The sequence below is a fragment of the Micropterus dolomieu genome, linkage group LG13 (assembly GCF_021292245.1).
Source record: "Micropterus dolomieu isolate WLL.071019.BEF.003 ecotype Adirondacks linkage group LG13, ASM2129224v1, whole genome shotgun sequence".
NCBI classification, from domain to species: domain Eukaryota; kingdom Metazoa; phylum Chordata; class Actinopteri; order Centrarchiformes; family Centrarchidae; genus Micropterus; species Micropterus dolomieu.
The window spans coordinates 3,632,399-3,644,906 of record NC_060162.1 but is presented as its reverse complement, the minus strand read 5'-3'; the positions used below and the strand labels follow the sequence as shown (position 1 = coordinate 3,644,906).

The 12,508-nt window shown below is 39.3% G+C and overlaps 1 protein-coding gene across 2 annotated transcripts in view; it reads left to right on the top strand.

Annotated features, from left to right (window-relative positions):
- Positions 1–9,568: 9,568 nt before the first annotated feature.
- The window catches only part of LOC123981771 (piggyBac transposable element-derived protein 4-like), a 6,772-nt gene continuing 3,832 nt past the window's right edge, over positions 9,569–12,508 (top strand). For both annotated transcript variants that reach the window (XM_046066920.1, XM_046066919.1), the window contains exon 1: positions 9,569–9,778. In XM_046066920.1, coding sequence (XP_045922876.1) covers positions 9,639–9,778 — 140 coding nt within the window. In that variant the 5' untranslated portion in view covers positions 9,569–9,638. The remainder of the gene's footprint in view (positions 9,779–12,508) is intronic.

Below are 12,508 nucleotides of genomic sequence, written 5' to 3'. Positions count from 1 at the left end.
TTTTGGCTCGTGTGATTTTCTTTGTGATGTCTGAACTGCAATATTACTAATTTCTCACTGATCAGAGCTTGTGATGATTATCATTATTATTTAAGATGATGCTTGAAAGACAAAGAACATTAACAAAAATAAATAAAACAGATCGATTGATGGGCTGCATTTGGATTTTAAAAGTGGTGATAATCTTTACTTGTGTATTTCCTAACTCGTCCTAAATCAAGGTCCACACGCTGTCTTTGTCTGGAGCTTTCATCCTCATCTTAGGGTCTTCATTAACAGATGGAGAGGGGACAGGGGTCACCACCTTCCCATAAATGCAGCCACCTGTTATTACGTAACTTCCATAGCTACTGAGGACACGTGATAACAACTGAGCATTGATGAAGACCATGAGATGTGACCAAAAACCTAATCAGTGGACCTTGAGCAGTGGTGGAAGAAAAACTTTATATGAAGATTATTTAATTCTTAAGTGTTAAATATTGTAGCTACTGTATGATATTCTGTTAATAGTGATGCATTAACATATAGGCAGAATTTTAATTTTGCAGCAAGTGGAGATAATTTCACATGCTTTACTTTAGTCTTGTGAACAATATATAATGATACAAGAACCCTGGATGAACTTTAATATTAAACATGGTGTGCATTACATTGAGTGTATTTTAATACACAAAATTCACTTTTAAATTATTTCTTGTGTTACACACACACTGTACAATACATTAGTAACTCTTTGTTCAACAGACAGATAAGGCGTTAACTTCCAATTAGTAAATTAATCATCCTTGCAGGACGCCCCTAAACAGCTGAATAAACTATCAAAGATCCAAACTTCCTGAAGTAATAGATATTTGGAACTGTAAATCCTGTCAGCTGTGAAGGAGGAACTTAGTACATTCATTGAAATACTGCATTAAAGTACAATTTTATCCTAGTTTATACTCTAAACTACAATTCAGAGGGAAATATTTCTCCACCATAGGATCCAGAATGAATTTTCCTGCTTAACTTTATTTGTGTAGTTGTGTAGAAGAACCACCAGGTGGCGTGAATGCATATACGGTAAATATCTTCATTTCTTTGTTTTCTCAAACTGAAGTCTGTTCTTTTTTTCTAGCTGCTCTAACTTTCACATTGATGCATCCGTATTAACTATCTAATAATTTCAGATAGGATCAGAAATCAGTCACGGGAGACTTTACACCACAGGAGACCAGTAGGCTACTTTCACTACTTTAACTACATGTTGCTGATAAAGTGTTGATGCAATGCTTTAGTATTGTAACATTGTTGAGTAAGAGATCTGAATACTTCCAACCTGCTGCACAAATGACAAACAGACCATCGGCATCACAGATCTGCTCGCACTTCCTCCCTTTAATAAAATAGTGGTTATAAAACACTGTTTGTTTTAGAAGCACAACAGCAGTTTTCCCTTTACTGAGTCACGGAAAGTCAAAAACGTGGCTCTTCATATCCTGACAGGCCGCACGATTTGCAGTTCTGTTGATTATCACGACTGAATAGAAAATATGGATCTCATCAAATGTCCCAAACAGAGTTGGAAAGAAAAGATAATTAAATTTTTTTGTTTGAAAAGACACCTTCACAAACTTCAACTGTAACTCACTTGAATGAAAGACAGATGACTGCAGGCGTGACAGGTGGACTATGAAAATGTAAATAACTTCACGACTCCTCAGTGTTTGTCCAGGCTTGTTGGCTCGGTGGTAGAGGTGTTCAGTGATGGCCACAATGGCTCTCACTCTGCCATCTGTCACACAAGGTGAAGGCTGACCCGCAATGGCTCCTCACCTCAGTGTTATGGCCCATTAACTCCCATCAGGCGGGGTGAGAAAGACAGCCGGCCGCCCGCTCTTTACTATGGAGGTGTGTTTAACTCCAGGAGCTCAGCAGTGAGTGTCCACTGAGGCGTCACCATACCAGCAGAGCAGAGGACTGTTAACTGCTTTTCTAATTAGCAGTCATCACAAAGTCCAGCTGGTGGAATGATGGGAATGTTATTAGTTTTGTGTCGTCCAAATTATTACCTGATGGTGCCTGTAGATGTTATTACAGTTCATCCTGAGGGGAACATGAATGAATCCATCCTATAGTTACTGAGATGTTTCAGTTTTTGGGGAATTACGTATCCTCTTTCTTGCAGAGAGTTAAATTATCAATACTACTGTCACGTGTCCAACCAAGAACAGTCAAAACCATGTTGTGTTGTTATTACACTTTGGTTTTTGTACAGATTAAAGGATGATTTCTGCATGATTTTCACATAATGTTGGTGTTGGAATGACACAAAAATAGTTTTTAATCCATGCAGTAGATAATCGGGTGCAGTGGCTGCTACGTATTCCTTTGGGGCAACTGTTCCCGTCACAATGACTCGTTAGAGGCGAGTTGTTGCAGGAAGACAAGGGTGGCTGAGTCTACTGGTGGCAAAAAGAAGTACTTTTTGTGGACGCCATTTTGACAGGCACAATTGCCCTGAGGGAACCGCTGCAACCGGTTCAGCTGCCATCTCCTTTTTAAACCTACAAGTCATTTCAACACCAAAATATGTGAAAAATAAGTTTAAAAATAACAAAATGATCCTTTAAATAAACGAGATATAAGGTGTTAATCAGTGAGCTTTAGGGGTGTGGGTGGGTGGGTTTTGTCACCTTTGGAGTGGCTGCTGGATGTGTCTTTCCATTCATATTAATTATACGTTAGAGCGGTACCAATCATCTCGTCTTCACACAAAAGCAAATAAGCTTTTTCCACAACATGTTGATTTTGAGACAGAGTCATTCTTCTGTTGCACGTTGGCAGTTTGGGATTGTGGCAACATAGCTTCATTCAGGATTTGTACAAAATCTCTGCGCCAGAGTGACGTGTAATGAAGATCTGCAGGAACATCTTTCCCAAATACAAACGAGAAAGCTTTTTCTGGAAATGGTTCAGATTTTCTGGGAGAGATCTCTGAGGGGGAAACGGGTGGTTTCACTGTAGAGAACAGGAAGGAGAGGGAACCAGAGGCTGTTCACACTGATTCAATTTAGCATGAGGCTGTAACAAAATACACTGCACACCAGTTATGTATTTGTAATGTCAGCCAGGAGCTACAGAGGGAATAAAATGTCAAAGAACCACATGATGTATGGAGCCTCCTGCCTCTCTGTGGGGAGGAAACGCTGCTTCAGGCACCGCAGACAAAACCAGAAACCTGATTGATGGTGCAGAGGCCCGGACCAAGCTTCATCTCCAACACTCACACAGCTCTTTTTGTACAACATACACACATATTCAACAAGTGGATGCTTCTGGTTGAAGACACGGCCATCGTGGAAGGGGAGGGGGGGGTTCAAATACGAGGATAACAGCATTCAAAGAAGGTTAAAGTCAAGGGCAACTGAACTTGGTTGAAGATACTAGAAGAAGTTTCGTCCCTCATCCAAGAGACTTCTTCAGTTCTGAAATGACTAGTAGGGACCTCTGTGGGATTTGCGAAGATCATTGATACCGGTGGTTCGTTAGTGCTCCTGGCTGTTGTAACAACAGTCCTTAGAACCACCGTGGCCAAGTTTGAACGACCATCATTGGCATTTTCACCTGAGGCCACCTCTTTCAAACCATCCATCTTCTCTGTCTAAAATGTGCACCTGGTGGTCCTCAAACGAGTGTCCTCTGTCCTTCAGATGTAAGTAGACTGCAGAGTCTTGACCTGAGGAGTTGGCCCTTCTGTGTTGAGCCATGCGTTTGTGTAGTGGTTGTTTAGTCTCCCCAATATACAGGTCTGTGCATTCCTCACTGCATTGGACCCCATACACTAGATTGCTTTTCTTGTGTTTGGGTGTGCGGTCTTTGGGGTGGACCAGCATCTGTCTTAGTGTGTTCTTGGGTTTAAAAAACACAGGGATGTTATGTTTGTTGAAAATCCTCCTGAGTTTCTCTGATACTCCAGACACGTATGGAATCACAATGTTGCTGCGTTTGACCTTCTCCTCCTCATCCCCTGTAGTTTTGTTCTTCTTGGATCTTGTGGCTGTTTTCACAAAGGTCCATTTAGGGTATCCACAGGCTGTAAGTGCCCCCTTCAGGTGGTTCTTTCTCTCTGGCTTGGGCGCTTGTTGGTATGTTGTCCGCTCCGTGGTGCAGGGTTCTCACGACCCCTAGCTTGTGCTCCAGTGGGTGGTGGGAAGTGAAAAGTAAGTATAGGTCTGTGTGTGGGGGTTTCCAGTAAACCCCATTTTGCAGGCTCCTGTCCTCTTCATTGAGAAGGCCTACAGCACAGTCCAGGGACAAAACGTCATCTAGTTTCTTCAACCGAGTCCAGCTGCCCTTGACTTCTTTGGACAACTATGACCTAGGCCCCATCCGCACTACTGCGTTTTTGTTTTTAATAAAACTGGGACCTTTTGCTACGTTTGCACCTCCCGTCCAGACTAGCAAAAAGGGAGGACTTTAGAAACGATGACGCAGAGGCTCGGCTCTCTGATTGGGTCTCATAAGTCATGCAAAGAAACACGATACCACAGGGTATTTTTATTAAAATATTTTGTACCGAGCAAATAACACTTATCTGCCTACACTTTTATTGTGCATGTCATTACTTTGCCATCACAGCAGCTTTTAACTTGCGTGTTAGATTCAGTAACAGTCCAGCTCGTTATTAGTCCATAACAAAACAAAAAAACAACTCTTCTGCATAACTTTATTCTTTAGCCAAACCTACTACAGAACAGACCATCTGCTTCATGTTTACACCGGCCACTAGATTAGAATAGCGTTTTCAGTCGTTTTAATGTAGACAGAGATCATCTCTGATACGCAGCTAAAACGCTGGTGTGGACGGAGATCGTGTTCGTTTTGAATCTCTGTTTTTAAACTAGAACTGATTACTGTGGATGGGGCCCTAGATGACTGAGAACCTTCACAGACATCGAGGATAACTGTACGTTTTCAGACAGTTTCTTCTGGAAAACATTCACAGTGTTGAGAGAGAAGTTTAAACCCTGCTTACTCTCACACAGGTGACCAATCGCCAGCATACTGGATGCGTCTTCTCGTGACAATAACGTGCGTCAACTCGAGTGTTTCCAGGTCTTGGTCCAAACTGAACAACAGGAAAACAGCAAACATCTCTTCTTCAGAGAGGGGTCAAACAATCGAATAGCATCTGAAACCCCCCAAGCACTTTTCAGAATTGGTTGTGTGTCATGAGTTTTGCATCCTTAAGAAACAGTGTTGGGAAGCTTACTTTCGAAATTGAATGTTACCAATTACAAGTTACCTAATTTAAAATGTAATAGCAGTGTAACTATTTCAATTACTTTATCAAAGTGATGTAACTTATTATTATAGTTAATTACTTTTTGATTACTTTTCTAAATTTCTAATGAATATTTTTGAATGTTAACCATTTTCAAAAGACAGCTTAACTGGCAAATTCATGACAACCAATCAGAAGCATCAGAACAGCATCAAACTTTACAAAGGAGGACACTGTGCATTTGAAAAACATGCAAAGCAACAAAATGAACATTATTCAACATATAGCCGAGCTTTTTATACAAAATATTCAGACATAACCCCCAATGTAAACATGAACATTTTCATACCATTTTTTCCTAGAAACTGTAAGAAATTACAGTTACATGTAATTTAGGAATTAAATCACGTAACTAATTTACATGTAGATAGTTACTCCCCAACCCTGGCCAATGACGAGCCACTGTGGAGGTGGGAAAGCAGGCGGGGTTCAAACTTCTCTCTCAAGCTTGTTTGATGAATGAGCATCACCTGTTTGTCTTTTCCATTGTGCACACGCCATTCTACCTGTTTAAAACAGCGTAATGTGAATCTTGATTAGAGTTAACGATCCACTACTGATAGTGGAAATCAGCCAATACTGACTCAAATAGCCAGAGTATATAAGGTTGTTTTTCATTATGCAACAGGTTGTATAACAAAATAAAGTTTGCAGTCCCTTCATGCTACACACACAGAACTTAACAGATAGTTGAATGTTTATTAAAATATGGTAACATTTAAAATAAAACAATAAAATAAAACAATAGGCTATATACAGTTATTTTTATAGGATAAATTCAGCTGTATTGAGTTTTTGTAATTCTGTCTTGTGATCTCGTCTGATCTTGTCAGACATTTTAAAAAGTTAATCCAGCATATGTTACATTTCTGAATTCCTCAAGATGCTTTCTTTAAATGAAGAAATTAAGTGTGCATGATATTTTGACAAAGCATGGTTCACCATTCTGTTGTAGATTACACAAAACTATTGTTTGTGTAATTTGCACCTTTGCTTTTAACTCCAAAAAACATATTTCAAAAGGTATTTTAAACTTAATTTATTAACCATGAATTATATTATTAAACATTAAAAATGATAATTAATCTAAACATATGTCTAAGGTTACTTGATATTATGCAGGCTTATTAGCCTTTATTTAGCCTCCACACAATTTGGGGTATTAGAATAATTAGCATCTCACTCTATCTACTTCAAAGTTGCCAGGCTACATCTCTGTGATTCTGTGTTGACATACATGTGAGGTCCCTCTTTGTATCAGGTGATGCAGTTCTTTTACACTGTCCTAATATACCTGAAACATGCTGGCCCATATTACTACACCATGTTTGTTTTCTTACACTGTCCCAATTTACCTGATGTCACAGTATGCCTGAATTCACACTACAAAAGCTATACATAGCCTACATGTATACACCCAGAACATTCTGCAGTGTATTCTTTGAATTCTTTGAAGTCTGACATTTGCGAATCCATCTTGACTGTGTACCAAGCACCATAGATGTAAAACACAGAGTCCACTACTCCCATCTTGCCAGAGTCTTCCACTGACAGCTCAGAAACATGGACCGCCCACAGAGTGCTGTCTCTGAATTCAGTTGCTTGGCCAACATGAGTCCCATTTTGTCCAGACCGGACAGCCTTAAATCAAAGCTGGGCCAACATGGCTCTTTTTCCTCTCTTCTCCTTTAATCCAAAAACCCCGTTTCCAGTGACTGTATTTCTGTCACAGGTAACAAACGTGTTTCAGCAATTAAGCCGGAAAAAAACTGATGAAAAACAAAAGTGTATTGAAGTTTGAAGGAGCAACCAGAGCAGCAGCCAGTAGCTCCTTGAAACTTCACTACACTTTTTCGTTTGTTTATTCCCGCTTTATTGCTGAAACACGTGTTACCTATATAATTACCATAGCAAATAGTATATAAAGTATTAAATATAGATATAAAAAAAATATGATAGAGATGCAGGTTTTATTTGTTGGAGCCTTCTGGAAAATAGCCATGTCTGTTTTTGTTTACATAGCCTAGTGTATTTCCCCAGTGTAATAGTGACATCTTCGAGCCAATCAAACAGACTCTATAGCCTTGTGTTTTGTTTTTAATTGAATTAATTAATTTTTTCCCCCCCCTCAAAAGTCTTTATTTACAATTCACAACTGTACAATATATCGTAAGGAAGTTATTTTGCATTCTTTCCAACCATACAAACATATAAAACAGAACAGCGAGGCAACGTACATGTTAAGTTGAACTTACGATACAAAAAACGTCAAAAATAAAATAAAATAATTAAGAAATTATAAGGCACATTATATTCATTATTGTTTTACTTTTATGTAATCTGAAGTGTGTAAAGTGGCGAAGCCTTGCTATGACCCTCTCCGGTACAGTAGGTGGCCGGGTGCAGCTAAACATGTTGGTTGCGATGCACCATGAACTCAGAGAAGAAGAAGAAGACCGAAGCCTTGAAAGGAGGTGGAACCTGAACACAACACATGCAGAAATTGTATGGAAATAAATTAGAGAGAGTTGAAAGTTTTCATTTTTTAAGTGGGCAAACCTGCAAAATCAGCAAGGGGTCAAATACTTATTTCCCCCACTGTATGTAGCTGATAAGTGTAAAAAAGTTATAAATGTCATGAGGTGTCTTGCAGGATTGGGGTGGCGAGTAGATGTAGCATCGCTGAAATACATATATATAGCCTTAATAAGATCAAGGTTAGACTATGAAAGTATTGTATATGGTTCGGCAGCCAAATCTGTGTTAGCAGACCAGGATGTTTTACAAGCTCGGGCTTTAAGAGTGTGTGTAGGAGCAGTTAGAACCTCCCCAGTATGTGCTCTCCAAGTAGAAGCAGGTGAAATGCCATTGTGGTTGAGGAGGACACAGCTGGGGGATAATTATTGGGTCAATTTAAGAGGGCATGGATATGGCCATCCAGCAAAAAGGGTGCTGCAGACGTGCTGGGAGAAGCAGACAACACAAAAAACAAGTTTTGGGTGGACAGGGGAGCAAATGGTAAAAGATACAGGGGTGGTGGGTATAAAGAATTAAAAAAGCAATTGTAAGTCGCTTTGGATAAAAGTGTCAGCTAAATGAATAAATGTAAAGAAAGAGTTTGGCGCAAATGTGGTGTGGCCTATCAGACCTGTCTGGGAATTAGAAATACCATGTGTAGATTTGGAACTACTTGAGATTAAACACAATAATAAAAATGCTGATTTAACTAGTGTATATTATAACTATCTGGAATGTAAGTATAAGGAAAGTATTCAGATTTTCACAGATGGGCCAAAGGACATGCAAACAGATGCAACAGGGTCTGCAGTTGTTGTTCCTAGGTATCAGGTGGAACTTAGCAAAAGAACATCTGATTGTCTGAGTGTGTTTATAGTTGAACTGTTTGCCATATTGATGACGTTAGAATGGACAGAACAAATTAGTGATAAGGAAATATTAATATGTAGTGACTCTGTGTCAGCTCTTATAAGCATGAAGACATGCACAACTAGAAGTCAGCTGGACCTGCAGTATGAAGTCTTATTTATGAACTCAAGAATAGCTAGGCAAAATGTCATTTTTCTGTGGGTCCCTGCACACTCGGGAATTCAGGGACATGAGAAAGCAGATAAGGTGGCAAAAGAAGCAGTTAAAAAAGGAGATGTTGAAGTCAACATTAAATTATCAAAATCAGAGGGGAAAGGCATAGTGTGGAGAAGTGTAAATCAACAATGGCAACATAGCTGGGATAAGGCAATAAAAGGGAGACATTTACACCAAATCCAAAGCAAAGTAGGTATATCAAGAAGCAGGGGAGCAAAGAGGAAAGAACAGGTGAGCAGGCTGAGAATTGGGCATAGCAATCTTAACAGCACACTTTTAATTACAGGAAAACATCCTACAGGAATGTGTGAACGATGTCAGGAGGCTGAAACAGCAGAACATATTCTTACAACATGCAGGAAATTTACTGAGGAAATGATAACAGTTAAAATAGGACGGGTAGATAATAACGTAAAAAGTTTATTGGAGTATGGAGAGAGTTTGGAGGGTATAGAAATGGATATTTGGTTTTCTGAGGGCGACCTGATTTGATAGGCGGATTTAGTAAGAATGAAAGCAAAGGGTAAATAAAGCCTGAAGGTGGCAGTAATGCAACTCAATGGATGCCAGCTGCTGTAAAAACCCAGAGAAGAAGAAGAAGAAGAAGAAACACAACACATGCAGAAAAACCGAGACTGCTGTGGGGGCACAAACAGCGCACAGAATAAATTGGTTCTATTAGTAATATTATTTAAGGGCTTTGATAATGGCAAAGAGGAAGATTATTCCCATAGCAGAAGCTATGAAAAAAATTATGGAAAGCGACGAAGAGCTGTCCGGAGCAGAAAGTTTTCACACCGATGAGGAAGGCTATTTTGATGACTGGCAGTGTCCGTTTACGGACAGGTATGTGACTTCAAATAACCTCTGTAGCATGAAATAATGTTATTCGACCGTGATAGTTTATTGTCTGTTTGGTTTGGATATGTATTGGATTTTTATTTGAATGTTTATCCCAGAGGGGAAAGCCTTTAACAACAAAGATGGCGGCTGTCCCGCCCCTCCTGTAGAAAGCCAATCGTCTGCTTTAAACAGCCGAGGCGGGAAACATTAAGCCAATCGTGTGGTTTCATTGATGTAAGGGTCTACTACGCATGCGTGGTAGAAGTATAACCGATGCCGGTGGAAAACACATTTTAAACCTTATTTTAAGGTTTATTAAGGAAAAGTCATCAAACTCTGTCCGCGGTTTTTATCAGATTTTCCCGGTGAGTCTAAACATTCAGATTTTTATATGAAAGTGCAGTTATGGGTCTCCCCTCATTCATTGAGATTGTCCGAAATAACCGCCCGGGGGCGTTACCAAGATGGCTGCTGAACTGTGGAGAAGCCCAGTCGGTTATTTACTTATTTTTTTATCCTGTTAATATTTCCCCTTAAAAACATACTACAGCGTAAAAGGACCCTCAAGTTTTATCAAAAGTTCGGAGTGAGATTACATGTGTTAGAGGAGGAGCCATTCAAATGTTTGCAGCAGCAGTTAAATTTGACCTATTGTTCATAATTGACCAGCTTAAATAGAAATGATAACATTTAAGCTTATGAATGGTGTTTTGTGTTGCAAGTGTTTGTTGCATAATTTAATGCCTTGATCACAGGGGAAGGGGGATCCCACTGTGAGCACTGGGGCTCAAGGCCAGCCGTCCAGAGCCTAATTATTGAAAAACCTCTCTAGTCCTTTCCTTAGTTTCAGCTAGTCAGAGCTAAGTAACAAAGTATGTTCTTTGTACTTAAGTACAAATTAGAGGTATTTGTACTTAACTTGAGTGTTTTCTTTTCATGCCACTTTCTACATCTACTCCATTACATCTTGCTGAAATATTGCTACTTTTTACTTCTCTACATTTATCTGACAGCTTCAGTTACTAGTCACTTTACAAATTAAGCTTTTTACAAACAAAATGTATGAAGAGTTAAAAAAAATGAATGTTTTGTTATAAATTAATTAACAGTTCATACAGCTAGAAGGCCTACATTAGTAAGGCCAGATGACAGAAACTGTTTGTCATTTTTCATGTAAAAGCATTTCATGGTTTCATTTGCTGCTTTTCCTTTTTGATTATTGTAAAGAGGTGGTATTATGCTTTTTGGCTTTTCCCCTCTCCTTTATTGAGTTATGTATCTTTTTTGTGCATGTAACAGGTTTGCAAAGTGAAAAAGTCCAAAGTCCAGCCCAAAGGGAGTTCCCATCTCCCACAGAAAACTCTGCTCTGAACTGAAAACAGCTCGTTTGTAGTCCAGCCCTTCACTTCCTGTACTTGTGACGTCACAATGAAAACGCGTCATAAAGCCAAGCGGCTAGTGGGTCAGGCACGCCCTCAAACCAAGCTAGTCCGAGCGGAGGCCCTTTGGCTCGACTCGCCTTTGTTTGGTTTTCCATTGTAGAAATGTTGTACCTGCTTCCAGGTACTTTTTTTTTTTTCTCCGTCGAGGTTCCAAGCGAGCTGAGGGAAACTAAAATGTAATGTGAAAACACAACAGGGTGCTGATTGGTCAGAGAGAATATTCACTATTCACTGCATAATCATTGCTGCACCAGACAGAGGCCAGAAACAGAAAGTTTTACATTTTACAGATCAACTGTGTAGATTTCAAATATTGACAGTTTTACGAGAAGTGATGGCAGAACAAGTTGAGGAGCTCTGCAAGTGGCTGTCATAGGGGACATTCTTTTTTTCTGCTTTGAGTAGCCTACTTTCATCTTGAAAAGGCTACTTCTACATTTTCCTGCTTATAGCCTGCTTACACACTTTTACATAAGCTTTTCAATGCAGTACTTTTACTTGTATTTTTACAGTGAGGTATTAGTACTTTAACTTAAAAAAAGGGATCTGAATATCCCTACTTTGTTCACCACTGGTTAAGCCAAAGCTTCTGGTTTCAAAGAATTTGGAGAGTTTTTGACTGTATCCGTAATAATTTAGCTTGAATTTCTCTATTCTCCCAAACATCAGTTGCTTTCGCTATATTTGGTCGCAGGCAAGTGATTTCCTCCAGCAATCGTAAAATCAAAATGCTAAAAAAACCAAAAACGTTTTCATTGAGCTTGCTCTTCCAACTTCCACTCCGTGTGTACGTGTGCATGCATGTTGCCTAGTTATTATTATTATTATTATTATTATTATTATTATTATTATTGTTATTTCTTATAGGTATATATGTATTATGTTTTTTTTATCCTTAACTTTTCCTTATTCTATACTCCTTGTTTATCTGTCCACATTTACTAGGGTTTAGGTCAGAGCTGTCAGATTGTTTTGGTGTTTTCCCCCTCTTGTTTCTCTCCTTGAATGTTCATTCAAGGCTGGGAGAGGATCTCTGTTCCTCAAAACATAGAAACCTAGACTGTGTAAATAATTATGCATCCTTTTGGCGCTTTTCCAGTACCAGTACCTGCTGGTAATATGCAGTGGAAAAGGGGCTTAAGTTAACCAGCGCTAACCGCCTTTACTTTCCAGTAGTTGTGAAAAGACGCACTGTGATCTACACTGTACATTTACTTCCAGACTGACAACTTAAGCTTGATTTATACTTCTGCTCGAGTCTGTACGCTGTACATAGCTGCTAGTCAATATC